An 18692-nucleotide genomic window follows, 5' to 3' on the forward strand; every position below is an offset into this window, starting at 1 on the left:
GGTTTGTCTGAGCGAAAGCCTCTACAGAGCTAACAAATGAGTGGCTGCTCTGAGTTTTATTATTTAAAAAAAGCCAGAAAACAGTGTCATTTTATCTCTCGGCCTTGGTTACCCTCTAGGCAGACAGCCATGTGGTTTCTTCTTCCTGAGTTTGGTTTTAATAATCTCCTACATGGAGCCTGACACAGGATTGTTCTCTGTCATTGCCACAGAGGTACAAGTCCACAGAACTCATTACCCCATGATTACTACACCACAGACATACATGACTCACCAGATGTGGGATCCAGATATGGGGAGCACAGTCTATATCAGCATGCAAGGCTGCCAGAAGGGACCCTAAAAACCTTCACTGTGTCCTGAAACTCCTAACATCCTGATCACAAATTGTGATCAGAATGTGTGGACCTGCCTCCTCAATGTGAAAGGAAGAGGACACTTCTCTTAGAGGCAACACGTTTTCTTCCCACATCCTGAGATTTCTTCTAAGTCCTGCCATCTATTTCCTTGCAGTGATGGTTCACAGCTGAGCTGTCCTCATTCTTGTCTCTGGATTTGAGTCTAGGTACCTCCTCGAGCTCTTGGTCCATTCATTCTCATCCTCCACTAACATTTATCCTGTACCCGCAGTGTGTATCCCTGTACGTGGGCATCCCTGGGATTGATGCAGTTCAGTTTCTGCCCTGACAGAGTTTAAAGTTTCTCAGGGAAGAAAAATATTAAAGACATATCATCCATTCCATGTGATGAGAGTTGCCATGTGGGGAGAGGAGGTGCCACAGGAGCATGTGACAAGGAGGCTGTCACCTAGTCCAGAGAAAGTCTCCTGAGAAAGAGATATTTGATCTGAAACCTAGAGATTGATGAGCTAGCTAGAGATGGAAGGTGTTATGAAATGAATGTTTGTGTCCTCCCAAAATTAATATATTGAAATCCTAACCTCCCCTCGAGGTGATTGATGGTGTTTGGAGGTGGAGATTTTGGGAGGTAATTAGGTCATGAGCATGGAGCCCTTATGAATGGGATTTGTGCCTTTATAGAAGAGACCCCACAGAGCTCCCTGGTCTTTTCCACCATGTGAGGATACAACAAGAAGTCTGTGACCTGGAAGAGGGCTCTCGCCCAAACACACAGGAACATTTCTGCTGGTATAAGCCACCCAGTGTGTGGTACTTTGTTGCAGCACCTGATGGACTCAGACTGGAGGAGGAGCTCTTCTTGGGCACAGAAAACAGCACGTGGAAGCCCAGGGTCCTGAGCGTGTGCTGAGTATTGAGTTTTGAGTGCGAGAGGGAGACCAGGGAGAGATGAGCCTGGAGACAGAGGCGGGACAGATCACTTACAGATTTTAGAGTTACATAAAACTATTTGGAGGCCTTGCCTCCCTTGAGAAACTTAATTTGTCTTCTCAGAACCTACCAGCCTGTCTGAGGAGACTCTACTGAGCTAGGCTGAATGAACACTGGATGTGCAACTGGACCAGATAACTCAGAAGTGATAAATTTGTGATCTAATCCCACCTCTGTCCCAGCACAGCTGACATATTTCACCTCTGCAGATTAAGGGGCCTCGGGCAAGTCACTTCCCCTCTCTGACCATGAGTTTCCTCAACTCCAAAGTGAAAAAGTTGAACCAGTTCATCTCCAAGGTCCCTTCCAGCCTGAAAGTAAGGATAGTACCTGGCACAGAGTATGTGCTCCATAAACACTTGCTGAATGAGTGAATGGACTGCTGGTATGCCCACCATTCTCCCCTGGCCAAGGTACCCATGACATTAAGTCCCTCTCGGGGACCAAGGGACGTACTTTCCTAGATAGGAGTACCTTTGGCTCCAGGGAGCAGCTGACTCCGAGTTGGTTTCCAGACGTGATGAGTAGACAGCCACGAGAGCCTATGGTCAGGAAGTTAACTGCAGTACAGCTTTGGCATTCTCTAATTTACCACGAGTCACCCAGACAGGCAGAAACTGAACATTTTTGCTGAACAAATGTGAATTGTGCAGTCTGCAAGGCGGGCGCATGGGAGAGAGTGAGAAGCCCAGCTGACCGCCAGCATCCACACCCCACTCGCTCTCATGTAAAACATCTGCACAAAAACCCTACGAGGTGGATCTAGATACTCTTGATTATCAGAGTAGAAAACTGAGGAAATGTTTCCTTTTACTCAGTGATATTTCAGGCATTAAGTTAGGTGCTGGGACATGCAGGAGAGAAGAACGGATATAGTGCATTGTCTCTTGGAGATCAGAGCCCGTGCAAGCATACTCTGGTGAGGAGGTGGGCACAGACCTAAACCAACCACATAACTGTTCGGTGATAACTGTGATACGACCAAAGCGGCAGATGCCTAGTTCTTTGAGGCCCTGTGCCAGGAGGTCGGGGAGACATCTGGAGGTCATAAAGGAGGAAAGAGTCTTCCAGGCAGAGAAATGGCTGTGCAGAGAGCCCTGTGGTGGGAGAGCTTCTGGCTCAGTACTCAAGTACTGAGGTACTAAAAAAAAGTACTCAGAGCTGGAGTACAGCAGGCCAGATGAGGCTGCAGGGCAGGTCCTGTGAACCTTGCCAAAGATTCTCTCATCCCAAGATTCTCAGGAAGCATTAAAAGATCTCAGGCAGAGGGAACGAGTGATGAGAGCAGATTCATATTTGGAAAAGAGGACTCGGGAGGCCTGGGGGACGAACTGGAGGGAGTGAAAGTGGGTGGGTGGAAATCAGTTAGTAGGTGACGCAGCAGCCGCAGAGAAAGACGATGGCATTTGGTTCATGGTGGTGGAAGCACGGAATAATATGAACACTTGAGAAGGTCTCCGAACATAAGGTCTGTGTCCACCACCAGCATCTCACCCTGGTGGTTTATTAGAATCATCGCTGGGGCTTTTAAAACATCCAAAAGCCCAGGCAGCACCTGAGATCCCCTGAAATAGAGACTATCTTACATTATTAATGTAAGGTCTTTGGAGGACGATTTGAGCATATTTATCAGCTTTTAAATGTTCACGCCCTTTAACTAGGCATTTCCACTTCAGATGTTTATCTTTCGAATATGCTCTCACATTGTATGCAAAACTATGTGCACAAGAATATTAAAATGATGCTTGTAATAGCAAAAGACTAGGAACCACCTAAATGCCCATCCAGTAAGAAACTGGTTAAATGAATGATGGTGCAGCCTTTAAAAATAACAATGTAGGCTGTCAAAGGTGAGAGACAGGTGTAGTTTTAACTATGAATTTTTGTTTCCCATTAAGAATTTTTGTTTAAATTGCATTTATTTTTAGAATAGGTAAGAGGTTTACCTTTGGTTCAAAAATCAAAACAATACAAAAAAAATACATTAAGTTTTGCTCCCACTCTCATCCTGCCATTCTGCTCCCTAACTTCACCGCCTATCAATAACTGGTGGTGGCTGCCCCCAAGATGGCGCCTGGTGATCCCCATCTCCTGGCATCCACATACTTGCGTCGTCCCTTTCCTCACTGTTGGCCAGCATATGGAGACAACAGTGGCATTCCACTTCTCAAATTAAGTTATAAAAGACACTGTGATTGCTGTCTTGGGTGCTGTCTCACTTCTTGGAGCACTCGCTCTGGGGGAAGCCATGTTGGAGAGACCAGCATGGTGAGGAACCAAAGCCTCTGGCAGAAAACTGGTAAGAAGCCAAGGATCCTGCCAGTAAATATGTGAGCGAGCTCAGAGGCGGCTGAGCCTTGAGATCGCTGTAGCCCCAGGTGACAGCTTGACTGCAGCCTCATGAGGGCCTCTGAGCCACAACCCCCCAGCTACGCCACTGCTGAATTCCAGATCCTCAGAAACCGTGGAGATAATGTCTGTTGTTTTAAGCTGCTAAATTTGGGGGTAATATTATATAGTAACAGCTAGCTAACATACCATTTTTATTAGTCTATCGTTTATTCTTCATTTTTCTTTATGTGAATAAAAGCAAATACCAATATATATTTTTATTTCCTCCCTTATATACACAAAACATGGTGTGTCATATACTCCATTCTATGCCTTTTTTAAATTTGACTCAGTGACATTTACTGGAGATTTCTTCCTGTCCTCACAGAGAGCACTTCCTCGTTCTTTTCACAGAGGCCTGATATCTCCTTGTGTGGGACATTTATGTGGCTAGTCCCCTGTTACCGGACATTTGAGTTGTTTCCCACTTTTCATTATTATGAACGATCTGCAATGAATGAATAATTTGAAAGCATATCCCTTCATATGGTACAAGGGTATCTGTAGGAGAGAATTCCAGAAGGGAAGTCGCTGGGTCAAAGGGACATCTTGTAACTTTGGTAGATCTTGCCAGATACCCCTCCACAGGGAAAGTATGCCTTTTAGTGTGTATGAATTTTGAATCAGGTGCCTGTTTTGCCTTTTTAAAAAAGTCTCTGCAGGTGATTCCAATGCTGATCTGAGGTCAAGAACTCATCACTGCTCTACTCTCTCTTGATCAGATGCTCTCTAAGGCAGGGGACCCCAACCACTGGGCTGTGGACCAGTATCAGTCTATGGCTTCTTAGGAACGGGAAGCACAGCAGGAGGTGTACGGCAGGAGAGCAAGCAAAGCTTCGTCTGCATTTGCAGCTGCTCCCCAGCGCTAGCATCACTGCTTTAGCTCCACCTCAGATCATCGGGCATTAGACTCTCATAGGAGCTCTGGTCCTTGGTGCCAAAAAGTTGGGGACCACTGCTCTAAGGGTATGAGGAAGGAAAAAAATAAAAACCCAAACTCTGCACACGCTTTTAAAGCACACACACAACAAAATTTCCAAACAGCTACTAATATGAAAACCCAGGAGAACTCAGAAAGTGAACTGGGAGCCTGGGATGATCTGCAGCCAAGGGCGAAGACACGCCCTTGTGGACAGTGGCTTTGGGCTCAGCAGCAGGCTCCTGCTAGAGGAGAGCAGCACCCTTCAGCCAAGCCAGGCTGAGACCACCACGGCTCAGGAAAGCCTGGACGTCCGCAGCCCTTCAGGGTCTGTGTGGGAAGACTCACCCACCCTTTAAGATGAAAGCCTAAGCTGGAGCTAAGAGGACAGGACCAGGCATGGGGGAAGCTCTGGAAAGAAGGGGTGTGCTCGTGGTTCTTTCTGGATTATGGCATGACAAGACTGGCCTGAAAGAGTTATAGCTATTTTATTACCCTGGAAAACAGAGTATTTCTCGTATAAATTCATGGTGGGGAAAAAATGCTCACCTCCACAGCCAGCCAGCCGTCTGTTCTGTGGATCCCACAATTGTTCCCCGCAGCACCATGGGAAGGACGCTCTGCATGAGCAGGTGGCTTTGGCCTGCGCCCCAAGAGACAGTTCCTATTCAGCGCAAACAGGAGGGTCCAACTCCATTAGACTCTATTTTGCAGTTATAATTTCGATTAACACCTACCCATTGCTTAAGAATTTTGTCAGTGCTTCTACTCAAAGAAGACAGGCAAAATTCCCTTCGTGTTTGAGAGCTCACCTTAGAGTATAGCGATGCAGTGCAGTTGGGGAAGACATGGGATTCATTGTCAGAAGATTAGATTTTTAGTCTCATGTTATCACTTATTAGCAATTGGTCTTGCCAAGCCATTAACCTTCCCAAACCTTCATTTCCCTGGCTGGTAAATGAGAATAATATAACTGGTTCTCGGGGCTCCCCTCCCAAACAAAATACTGCATAGGTGCCTTAGAAAAAAGTATATGGTCTCCGCCTGATTATAAAGGTGATTATGCATTTTGGAGCCTTTACTTAATAACTTCAATGCATACCCATTATAGAACTTACCCTGTCTGAAATGATTGAGTTGACTCAAAAATGTCATATCTGTATGAAGATGGATTCTTCATATCAACCCGTCAACAAATCCTGTAGGCTCTACCTTCAAAATACGGCCACAATCTGACCACTTCTCCCCAGCCTGGTCGGGGCCACCAGGATTATTGCAATAGGTTTTTCCTAGCTCTCCATGCTACATCCTTACTCATGCCCCATTCTGTGCACAGCAGGCCTTTTAAATGAGGTCAGATCGGATCATGTCACTCCACTGCTCAAAGTCCCCCAGTGACCCTTTCTCACTCAGATCCAACCACTGCCTGTGAATCCCGTGTGGTCTGTCCCTGATCATCCCCTGATAGTCCCTGGTTGCTTGGGCCACACTGGTTCCCTTGCCTTTCCTGAAATATGCCAAACATGCTTCTACCTCTGCAGTTTGTAAATCCTTTCTTGGTGCTATTCTTTCTCAAATATGACACACTCACTCTTTTTTTTCCAGGGCTTTGCCCAGTGTCACCTTATCTAACTGCAGCATGTAAAATGACAAGCATTCCCTACACCCCAACCCAGCAGGCATGCTCTATCCTCCCTTAGCCTGCTTTTTCTCCGAAGCAGTTTTCACCATCTGACACATATATTTGTTGGTCTATTGATTGTCTTCCCCCTCCTCCCCTCCCACTGCTGCATCCAGATGTTAAGCTTCACAAAAGCAGAAACTTTGTTTTATTCATTGTTGTATCCCCAGATCCTAGAAGAGTGCCTGATGCATAGAGTAGGGACTCACGAAGTACTGTAGATTGAATGAATAGATGAACGAGTGGATTACCTAAAGTGTGACACATGCATGCATACTGAAATAGATATGTAGATGAGTTATTACATTATGATAACCAATGAAGTTGGACTTATTTTCTAATATTTATAGGCTATTTGTAGCTGTCTTTTTTTGTAAATTGTCTTTTCATGTCGTTCATTTTTCCTATGGAGATGATGATGTATTTATGTGCTCTTTGCATGGTAAGAATTTTTGCTCATAGACATGCTTTCTATTTTGAAACGTACACTATGGAATTAGATACCGTTTTAATTTAAGGTGTCTGAAATGTCTTTTAAGATTGAATAAGTCACTAATGTCTGAATCATTTCCTTCTTCTGTTTCTCTGATTCTACTTGGATTCTCAGAATTGGACTCTTGTGCTTTGGGTGACCATGGTTGTGAACATTCATGTGTAAGCAGTGAAGACTCTTTTGTGTGCCGATGCTTTGAAGGGTATATACTCCGAGAAGATGGGAAAACCTGCAGAAGTGAGTATTTACTGGAGTTGGCCCACATCCCTGTTATCTGACCTCTGCATGAAATCCACCATCGCGGTCCTTGTGTAAGTCAGTTACTCTCAAGAGCCAATGCCATATGACCACCAAATGTAATGTGGGATCTTGGATGGGATCTTGGATCAGAAAAATGACATTAGGTTAAGAACTGAGGGAATGTAAATAAACTGTGGACTTTGGTTGATATTAGTCAATGTATTAATATTGGTCCATTAATTAAATCATGTATTACGCTAACGGGAAATATTATAGGGGAAACTGGGTTTGGGTGTTTATGAGAACTAACTCTCTTTTCAATGTACTATCTTTTCAATTTTTCTGTAAATTTAAAACTGCCCTAAACAATAAAGTCCATTAAAAATAAAACCAACAAATGCGCGAATGAAAAAAATCACTGTTAGAGCGACAGCTAAAGTTGCTCATTTCTGCCCTGTGGTGAGCAGCAGTGGTTTAGCAGTGTGCTGTGCGGGACACATGTGCTGTGTGGACCCCAAGAGTCTGTCAACTTCTGTCTTTGCCATTTATTAGCTGGGCAAGTTGCTTAACTTCTCGGAGCCTCTGTTTCTTTGCTTCCAATGTTGTTGTTGTTTCTGGTAGCACAAATCCCTTATAGAGACCACCTTATGATGAGGCCATTCTTACATCTCAGAAAATGAAGCCTCTTAGACGGGGTCAAGACACATCTCTGTGTAATCAAAGGGGAGTGTGTAACCCTGAATAAATGATTTCCATCCCTGTCAGTCATCTTTTCCTCAAGCCTCTCAAAGTACTTTACAAAGGGAAATTTATTTGACATATTCAAAGAAAAAAAGGGGTAACTGGAATTATTACTCTTGTTTTTCACACAAGAACATTAAGGCTCCAAGGGACTAAGTGATTCTCCCAAGTCACATGTTATATCAGGGACTAAGCCAAAATTAGATTCCAGTGCTGCTGCTCTAAATCGAGGATTAATCTCCTAAGTAGTCATACCAAAAGTGTTTCCTTTCTGATGACAGAAACTACGTCTGCAGTAATGGATTGTATTTTTATGAAGTAGGTACTGGTGAATGAGGATGGTGATGATAGTGGGGAAGTTTGAAGAGTTAGCCTGAACTAGAGCTGTGAACTTCACCCTCAGTGCCACCTTCTTCCATATGGATCACTGAGCTCAAGAGGCTCTGGGAATCCAGGGGCTAAGCTGGATGGATCCTCCAAAGTGAAGCCCAGGGAAATTTTGTGTTGGTGAAATTGTTTTAACTTTTTCTGCTGTCTTCAGGGAAAGATGTCTGCCAAGCAGTAGACCATGGCTGTGAACACATCTGTGTGAACAGTGGCGAGTCATACATCTGCAAGTGCTTGGAGGGGTTCCGGCTTGCCCAGGATGGGAAACACTGCAGAAGTAAGTGGCCTCTAGGTAGAGATGAATTGGTCCATCTGTGGAACTTAGGCGGTTACATAACTTCATTTAATCTTTAAAATCTTCCTTTACAATCAGTGTCATAATTAAAAGTCCCTGACTTGGGTGCTCTGACGTGTTTTGCTAGTGATCAATATGGTGGACCCTTAGTTCTCAGGAATTTCTCAGTCAATGTCCTGAGGTGTCAGGCTCTTGGCTTCTTTTCATTTTCTCCCAGCTGTTGGCCCTCTCCACAAGATTCGTGTGGTGCCCAGACCTAGCACAGTGCCTGGCTAGTCATGGGACCAAATTAGAATTTCTGCTGCAATCACTATGAGGACCAAAGGATAGTTACAGTGCTATTTCTTCTCGGAAGACCTCATAAGTGAGGGTAGAGGGGCTGAAGGGGTCTTCTGTGGATTTTATTTATCCATTCCATCATTTGCTTCTATATCACCATCATCCAGAACAGACTCTGAGAGTTTACTTAGAATGAGTATTAGGGTTCTCCAGAGAAACAGACCACTAAGGTGTATATGTGTGTGTATTTATGTTTACATGTATATATGTACACGTACATATATAGAGTGCATGTGTGGATGAATGTATGTGTGTATATGTGTATGTATATGTACGTATGTGTACATATACATACATATACACATACACATATATATATGAGAGAGAGAGGAGAAAGGATGATTATGGGGGGGTTGTCAAGTCTGTATCTGCAGGATAGGCTGGCAGGCTGGAGACCTAGGGAAGAGCCGATGTTGCAGCTCTAATCTAAAGGCAGTCTGCTGGAAGAATTCTTCCTTGGGAGAATTCAGTCTTTTTTTTTTTTCATTAAGGCCTTCTACTGACTGGATGAGGCCCACCCACTTTATGGAAGATCATCTGCTTTACTCAAACTCCACTGATTTAAATGTTAATCTCACTTAAAAAAAAAAAAAAACTTTCATTGCAATATTGAGACTGCTGTTTGACCTAACAACTGGGCACCTTACCACATAAAATTAGCCATCACAACACCCAAAGGAAGAGAAAGATGGGGACATACTAGCTCAGCGAGGTGGGTGTGGGCATTAGAATAGCAGAGGGCAGAGATTTTTCTCCATTGTGAGATTCTGATCTCTTAAACCTTACTTTTAGGAGTTCCACACTGTCTACTTGATTTTTGTGACACCCTGTTCCAGTGAGCAAAATGGCCCATTTTCAGTCAAGGCAAAATAAATTCATTTGAACGTTTTGGGAGTTTCCTCATAGGCTCCTTTGAGATTACTGGGATCACTCCGCATACCAGCAAAGCTGGGTGGATGGAACTCACTGTTCTCATTTCACCACCAGGAAGAAGGGCTCCTTCCTTTAACAAGAAGCTCTGTTGGAACAGCTGACTCCTGATGCCCATGGGACCCTGGCCTAACCCTGCGGGGCTTCCTGCACAATCCTATTTTGCCTTCACACTGCAGTATCCCTTCTGTGGAGACCATGTCTGTAGTTCTGCCCATTATATCTGCCTGAGCTGTTTGTTCACGCTTTTATTTCTATAAATGCAAGCGTACACACATGCAGCATTTATTCAAGCAACACATTTGTTGCTCAGTTTTACCTCTGGAATTTGATTGCTAAATCAAATCCCTCCATTCCCACTTCCTAGAGGGATTCGTAGTACACCGATGACGGTTTTGTAGGAAGCTTCTTTCAAGGAGCTAATGACAGAAAAGAACTGTAGGTTTTCACACCATGGAGGAGGAGTATGTAAGGGACATCATGCGTCAGCCGTGTCATCAACTTGCTACATGACCTTGGGCAACTCTAAAACTTTTTGAGCTTTTTCATTTATAAGTTGGATATAATTATTCGTGCCTTCCTCTTTTCACAGTATATGGTGAAGATTAAAGGGCTATAACTACTTTGAAGAGTTTAAAGTACTCCACACGTGTTCATTAGACTGTTAAAACTGGAGTGTTCGGGATGTCTATGGGAAAAAAATCACTAGCTTGGGAGAATCAAAATCCAAAACCCAATGCACAGTTCTAAGAATTAATAACAAATTCGCGGCACCAAGCACCCACCTTACCATTCAGGATTGTGAGAATAGAGCTTTCTGAGAAAGAAGACTGTATCCCTCTCTTGAGTGTTAGACTGAGAGGGGACGTTTTAAAAGAGGTCTGAAAAGAGATGGCTTTTTACAAAACGGATCACCTCCATGATCTCTCCTGACACGACTGTTTGGTCCAGCTCGTTTCTACACTGACGGGTTGCTCACTCTATGTTTTCCTCAGGAAAGGATGTCTGCAAATCGACCCATCATGGCTGTGAGCACATCTGTGTTAATCGTGGCAATTCCTACATCTGCAAATGCTCAGAGGGATTCATTCTAGCTGAGGATGGAAGGCAGTGCAAGAGTAAGTGATCCGAATTTGGCTTTCTGCTTTAATTTGGTTTGGGAGTAACTGATTTTTGGAGTATTTTCAGGAAACAAATCCCTCACCTCTGCTTCTCCCATAAGAATAAATATGCATGCATAAATCCAGAATGGGAGAGAGAGCTTGACTGCAGCATGTGTGAAAAAACTTACAAGATTTGTGTTGTGCTCTGGGCTGGAGAATACATTAAGTCCTGAACATTGCACATTAGGAAAAGAGGGATGGCTCAAAGGTTCAAACATAAAAACACTAAAGTAGCAGAAAAAATCTTGAGAGAATTATTTTACAATCTCAGAGTAGAGGAGACCTTCCTAAACATCACATGAAACATAAAAACCGTAGAAGAAAAGAAGGAAAATGTATAGTAAGAGATTAAAGCTATGATATCTTCTTTTACCTATTAGTTATTAGAGATCAAAAGGTGTGATGATTCCTTATGTTGGCAAAGATATATTTTAGAAGGTAATTACAAATTTATCTCTCAGTGTCTGAACTGGTATAACTTCTAGGAGGTCAATTTGGCAATATTTTGAAGGCAATTAAAAATTTGTAGGAGTTTATCCTACCAATATGTACATGTGTTCACAAAGCCATGTATACAAGGATATTTAGTGCAGCATCATTTGTATCAGCAAAAAAATGGGAACAAGGTAAATAAATGTCCATCCATAAGAGACTTGATAAATTACAGTGGAGCTCCATGGTGGAATACTATACAGCTATTAAAAAGAATGAAGTAACTCTAGATAGACCCTCAGGATATTTTAAGTGAAAAAAGCATGGCACTGAATGTTTTTATAGTGTATTACCATTGATGTATTTTGTAAGAGGCTTCTCCTAACATCCATTCAATAGATAGATATATAGATAGATAGATAGATAGATAGACAGATAGATAGATAGATAGATAGATAGATAGATAGATAGATCATAGATATAGATATAGAGAGATCAAGATGCACACACACTTTTGTAATGTTTGAATTTTTTTCCGTGTGCATATATTATTTTATAGAAAATAATTTAAGAAAAAAGATAGAGAAACGAGAGTTAGAAAGCATCATGGTGAGGAAGTTCAGTACAATGTCAAGTGAAAAATAAAGGAAGCAACTGGAAGTCTTTTTAGAAAAAAAAGACTTGAGGCACCATTCAAATATGAAAGTGACTGTCACCTCATTAATGATTTCTGTGACCCTCCCCCTGGGAAAGAACAGACCCTAGGGAGGGGTCTGTAGGAGGACAAAGAAATTTTCTCTCAGGAAAGCTGTGTGATTAATTAAGATCTTGAGATGTGTTGGACAGGTCTGGATTTGAACCCCCATTCATACACTTGTGTGACTTTGAGAAATTATCTTCTCTAAGTCTCAGATTCTTCATCTATAATATCAGGATAGTACCTCACAGAATCGTCATGAGGAATAAATAAGAGAGTGTATTTAAAGGTGTTTAGCCCAGTACTGGCACACTGTAAGTGCTCAACAAACAATAGCTATTGTCATCAGCAGCAGCAGAGCTGTCCAAAGACAGGCTTCAGTGAGTGGGCCATTCCTCATCAGGAGTGAGGTTCATGCCCAGGCCGAATGGTTACTGGGTAGGAACGTTGTAACGATGCAAGCAACAGAGGGCAACACTTGATCACCTTTAAAGTCTTATTCAACCCTGAAATTCTGGAATTCTGTGAAAATTAAGTTGAGAAGCAAATCAATTGACTTAAGTATCAAAAAGAAAATGCCCAAAGGAAATTAGCGTGACTCTCCCGCAAAGAGGTAGCCAGCAAGTGGGGCTGTCATTCTTCCTGGGGCTGAAAGCAAGTCTGGCATCTTTCACCCTGACGCCCCTCCACTCCACCAAGCAGTCTTGTTTGCTGGGGGAGCCTTCTGTGCCCCTCTGTACGAAGAGCCTGCAAGTGCTGGTTTTATTCTGTAAGAAAAGAGTATATGGGGAAGAGGAGAAAACAGACTCGCTGCCAAAAAATTATTCCGGCATTTCTGAGACCCTCAGGAGGTCCACAGGCACTCCACCTGGGAGTTGTTTTTGGTTGATTCAGAAACAGGTTGTGAAAGTAAATGAAGCTCTGAATTGACCTTTTCCTCTTTCACTAGTAATCAGTAGATTGAGTATGGAGGACAAGCGCTTAACGGAGAGAGAGGAACCCATCCCCCCCGCCCCCAACACACACGTTGGCCTGTTATTCAGGCCAAGCATAGAAATATTTTTGCATGTGTGTCTTTACTTTGCATGTGTCTTTACTTGCTTAAAATGTTGTGCTTCACATTCAAAAATTAAACAGCTGCTTGATATATAAAAGAGAAGTTATATCGCATAATGAAGACTGTTTAAAATGAGATCATCCATTTGGGATCTATAAATTTTTCTTATGCAGCCCTAAGTAACAAAAATGTCTCTCTACACCCAGATTGCTTAAGTATTTACATAAAACTTTTACTGTCAACCATCTGAGTTGCCTGAAAAGCTTCCGTGTAGATAAAGAATTCAGTGATAATTCATTTTTAATAGGATACTTACAGGTATGCTACCTCATGGATACCACCTTTTTTATTTATTGTCAGCAATATTTGTTGAATACCTATTGTGTGCCAGGCACTGGGGATACAGGAATGAATGACACATGGCCCCTGATGAGGAGCTGGCAGACCGGAGGCGGAGGAGGCCCACACATAACCAGCTGGTGCACAGTGCATCTACACTGCACTGTGAGCAACCTGGTGTCAGGGATTTTGTCTTGGCCACTATTTCAATCCTGCTGTGCCTACTGCCTTGCATGAAACATGCTCAATGTGCACATTTTTATTGAATAAATTAGTAACATTAGGGGTACACGAAGAGTAACTAATCCAAGCTGGGTTACTAGGAAAGCTCCCTGGAAGAGGTGAATTTTTTAAGAATTTCCTTCTCTGTCATCTGTCGCAGTGCCAGCACTGGGGTGATGTCACTCTCCTGGAGTAAAGTTGTAGGAATCTTTTGGGCGCTGTCAGACCCTTCAGTGTACTTTACACATAGCACCTGATTTCCTAAAATGTGTACCTCTGCTGTGTGTCTCTCCTAACACCTTCTGTCTGTCCTTTGTAATGAACAAAGGTGATTCTCCAAAGAGGCCATGCCTTCAATTGAAGCATAATTTTTCTTCTGTGCATGAATGGTTTTTTTTAATCATTTACCTATCCCAACTTTCCTTTCATTCTTGTAGGATGCTCTGAAGGCCCAGTCGACCTGATCTTTGTGATCGATGGATCCAAGAGCCTCGGAGAAGAGAATTTTGAGATTGTGAAGCAGTTCGTCACCAGAATTATAGATTCCTTGGCAATTTCCCCCAAAGCCGCTCGAGTAGGGCTGCTCCAGTATTCCACGCAGGTCCGCACAGAGTTTACTTTGAGAAACTTCAGCTCGGCCAAAGACATGAAAAAAGCCGTGGCCCACATGAAATACATGGGCAAAGGCTCTATGACCGGGCTGGCCCTGAAGCACATGTTTGAGAGAAGTTTCACCCAAGTAGAAGGGGCCAGGCCTCTCTCCATGCGGGTGCCCCGAGTGGCCATCGTGTTCACAGATGGACGGGCTCAGGATGACGTCTCCGAGTGGGCCAGTAAAGCCAAGGCCAATGGTAATGTGGGATGGAGGTGTGGTTTACACTGCTCAAGTTCAGGTTTCTTAAACTCACTCGGTGGTCACAGCTGGACATAGGAGATCCTTTGAGTGTGTAGAAAGGCTGTCACTGCTGCTATACGTCTTTACTAAACCGCCACCTAGAGGCTTTAAAAGGACTCTACAGCAGGGATGCGAAAGTCGTGCCAACTGGACTATGGGACTAGACACTGACCACACCTGAGAAATCATCTGCTGTGCTTTACTAGCCAGGGTGTGACCTCCAGTGGAGAGAAGGAATCCTGCAAGTGCTATTTAACCATAGACAAATACACAACAGTCCCCAAACACTGGTAAAAATAGATTCCTGGTAGGAGGAACTTTTACTGATAATTCTTTTAAAAATCCAATACTGCTAGTGAACACTGAAAGCACAATAGCCTTAGGATAGCAAATACTCTTGTGTTTGCAGGAGGCAAAAGGTAGCTTTTGAGAAAATCAAAGTGTTGGAAGAGATCGTGACTCTAAGCTCTCATTGCTCAGCAGAACTCGGCCTTTCCTCTGAGGTGTTTCTGACGTGTGTGTATAATGGAGGAGGGACTGGATGTCACTCTAGTTGTGGATAGATGTGAAGTGTGGCAGAGGAGTACAGTCCATTGGAAAGGAAACCCAAAAGCTAGGATGGTTGGTAGAGATAGCTTAGGACAAAGTGTCTGGATTCCTTGGGGACCTGAGAAAACTTGAAGTTGTGAAGAAGTTTACTTAAAAGCCACTTTGTTGAAGGCACATTGCTTTACCAGGTTCTATAAAGGTATGCACAGAACAGGGGTTCACCGAAGACTTTATGGATCCAGTGCCTAGCCCTGGCACATAGTACATGCATGATTAATAGTTGCTGAGTCAATGAGCAAAGGAGAGAAAGTGCTAGCAATCTTGCCATACCAGCCTTGGACTGGCTATAGTCACACTTTTACATAAGGGAAAAATAAACCTCTAATTTACTTTAAAGAAAAAAAAAAAAAAGTGCTAGCAAGCCCATTAGTGAACTCCGTTCCCCCTTAGAGAAAGGCTAGTTCACATCAGCATTCAGTCACTCTCTTTGTGAAGGAGGTTGTTTTCTTGATACCGTTTACCTCGCTCTTAACTTTTTTCCTAGTTCAATATAGTCACAAAAAGTGTCCCGCCCGAATCATCTATATGGACAGTAAAACTGCTTGCTCACACCCAGTTCCTCTGCTTCTAGACTAGTTTGCAAAAGCTCATGTCAAATCCACAGGCCCTTGTAGCCTGCATTCCTACTGGGAAAAGCATCTTGTCTCCAAAAGCAGTGCTTAGCCCCCTGCCGTTTTTTGTCACATTGAGACCTATTCACCTTACTCTTTCCCCAACTCACATTTACGTGAATCACCTAAAGGCAGGAGAAACAGATGTTTATTTGGTTATTGAATCAACAAATTTATCTCAAGTGACATCCGCTAATGAATTTAATTACTCCTATGCATAGCAAACACAATCTTAAAATAGTTCTCCTTTTTAGGAAGTTGCGCATAAAGCCACTGGGCTCCCAGACAAATATGCTGAACTTGGCTACTGACCTTACACAGACTTAGAATGAGGCCTAACTCTTGCCCTTGGCTTAGAGAGCCATTTTTATGTGTATTTTTAAAAACTCTGGTCAAAGAATTAGCCAGAATATCAGTGCTGAAAAATACTGAAAATCAAAAACTGAAGTTCTTACTGTTTTACTGTTAAAGAAAAGTATCTGGGGAAGGGAGTCTAAGACTAATTCTGTTTAGAAAAGCTTTTGGAGCAATCTCACATCCCTTTTGCTTTCTAAGGTTGATACTTGGGTTGGTTCTTTTTTCTGACTTTGGGGTTTCCAGTGGTCTGTAGGTTCCCCTCTTCAGCTTAGCACTTCTCACAAGGCTTTGTCCTCCCAAGAGGGGTGGGCAGAATGCAGTTTCACCTCGCCCCAGGTCACTTAAGGTTCCCATCCTGTACCTTTGAGAAGTAGAAATTAGTTTATAAGGTCATAACCTTACCTGCTTCTTAGACTTCTCTCAGAAGAGATTCCCATTTCGTAAGCCTTAAGATAGTGTCCGTCCTGACTTTATCCACAAGGCTAATTCAGGAAAAAGTTAAGATTTGTTAAGACCGAGCCCAGAGCTGAGCAGGAGGCTGGTGGTCTGGCTCCATAACTCTCCAGACATCTCACCTTCCTCTCTCTTGAATCGCTCCCTTTTGCTCATAGGACCAAATAAAAAATGGAGAAAAAATAAAGGGAGGCTGATCTGGATCCCTCAAATTACACCACTTAACATCTAGCTGGCTTTGGGCACAGTACATACTTCCAGACTGTGAGAACACAACTCTAACTACTTGTTAATTTGCTCTGCACCGCAGGTATAACCATGTATGCGGTCGGCGTAGGAAAAGCCATTGAGGAAGAACTGCAGGAGATTGCCTCTGAGCCCACAAAGAAGCATCTCTTCTATGCAGAAGACTTCAGCACAATGGGCGAGATAAGTGAAAAACTAAAGAAAGGCATCTGTGAAGGTACTATAGCTGTGTCGAGGAGAGATCCTAGCAAACAGGGCAGCACAAACCCTTGAATGAGAAATTCTCAACCTATTCCTTCAAAGTGCTCCAAGAAGTGCCTCCCTGTGTGCAGAACCAGTGACACCTGGAAACTAAGCGCAGAAAGTAGAAGAGGGGAGAGCAAAGACAAGTGTGAACGGCCAACACTGCTTGAGCGCTTGCTCTGTGCTGAGCAGCGTGATAAGTGTTGTGACAACACCAGCACACTTAATCCTCCAAAAAGCCCTATGGAAATGATCATTTAACTAAGAAACAACCATTATATAAATGAAGAGAGCTGACATGTAATTTCACGATAGGCCTGTAATTGGAGTAGAAAGGGATGGTAATCCTTTCAAGCCCACTGCTTAAAATTTAAAGAATGCCTCCCTGCATGGACGACATCTGCTTACAGAATATTAAACTGCCCTTCTGAATTTAGATTTTGTTATGACAAAAGGTCTCTATGCTTTTCTCCAGTTCACTAATTGCGTCATATGTAAGGCATGCTGACATATAGCAGTTCTGTCCATTTTTCCTATTACTCATGTCCCAGATTCAGTCACCAATAAAATCCCAGTCTAAGTGATGTGTCTTACTCTTCTAAGGGAAAAAAACAATGCGATGAAGGGAGACCTGGGAGGAAGCCTTTCAGATTTCTAATCAAAGTAGATAACGTTTTTGCCTCCAGGCTGTTGCGTTCAAGTTAAAATGCCTCAAGTGGAGCCGCTGCCACTGCAGCTTAATTTTTAGGCAACTTTAACTTTTTTCTTCACTCTACCTTCTAGACATGGTATTTGGGGAGCATTCTTAAGATACACCTCAGGGGCCCAGGGTTTCCTTACTAGAGGGAACTGCCCTAGAGTGCTCTTGGATTATCTGGTAACCAATTGCTTTTTGAATCTGTGGTGTTGACAAGTAAAACCGAAATGCCCTGGGTTATGGCAGGTAAGGAGTTGGTCTGGGACTAGTTTCCTAAAGAACACGTGTGCATGCAGACAACTCTCACTCCTTTTGCTCATTTTTTTTCCTCTCAGCGCTGGAAGACTCCAGTGGAAGTCAGGACTCCCCAGCAGGGGAATTGCCCAAGAGGGTCCACCAGCCAACAGGTAAATTTTAAAAAGCAGTGTTTTTAGATCCTTTGGAGGATGCTTCCACCATGGTTTCCCTCCAGACAAAAGTTGTAAAGAAGTCAAAGTCAGATTTGAATTATGCTATGGCTTCTGCCTCTCTATCGGATAGGAAACATATACTCCACACCTTACGCCGTATGTGGTAATAGCCTTTCCGCTGAGTCTTATTGCCACAGTATGTACCCAGGTAGTGTACCACTTGCTAGGAATACCAAGCACCTTACTTTGACAGCTGATGGCTGTTTTATACCACAACGTGTTAAGCAGATTTGACTTCAGTTTTCTTTCTCTTTACAGAATCTGAGCCAGTTACCATAAATATCCGAGACCTACTTTCCTGTTCTAATTTTGCAGTGCAACACAGATATCTGTTTGAAGAAGACAGTCTTTCACGGTCTACACAAAAACTTTTCCATACGGCAAAACCTTCAGGTAATTATCAGTAAAATTTTCTGAAAGTTGACTAAATACCAGC

At 43.1% G+C, this 18692-nt stretch overlaps 1 protein-coding gene across 1 annotated transcript in view; it reads left to right on the forward strand.

Annotated features, from left to right (window-relative positions):
• Positions 1–18663, forward strand: part of MATN2 (matrilin 2) — a 122222-nt gene extending 103559 nt beyond the window's left edge. The window contains exons 10-16 of the mRNA XM_011372923.1: positions 6948–7070; positions 8356–8478; positions 10761–10883; positions 14113–14526; positions 16911–17063; positions 18122–18193; positions 18515–18663. Coding sequence (XP_011371225.1) covers positions 6948–7070; positions 8356–8478; positions 10761–10883; positions 14113–14526; positions 16911–17063; positions 18122–18193; positions 18515–18663 — 1157 coding nt within the window. The remainder of the gene's footprint in view (positions 1–6947; positions 7071–8355; positions 8479–10760; positions 10884–14112; positions 14527–16910; positions 17064–18121; positions 18194–18514) is intronic.
• The last annotated feature ends 29 nt before the right edge of the window (positions 18664–18692 follow it).

Source organism: Pteropus vampyrus, unplaced genomic scaffold (genome assembly GCF_000151845.1).
Source record: "Pteropus vampyrus isolate Shadow unplaced genomic scaffold, Pvam_2.0 Scaffold215, whole genome shotgun sequence".
NCBI classification, from domain to species: Eukaryota; Metazoa; Chordata; class Mammalia; order Chiroptera; family Pteropodidae; genus Pteropus; species Pteropus vampyrus.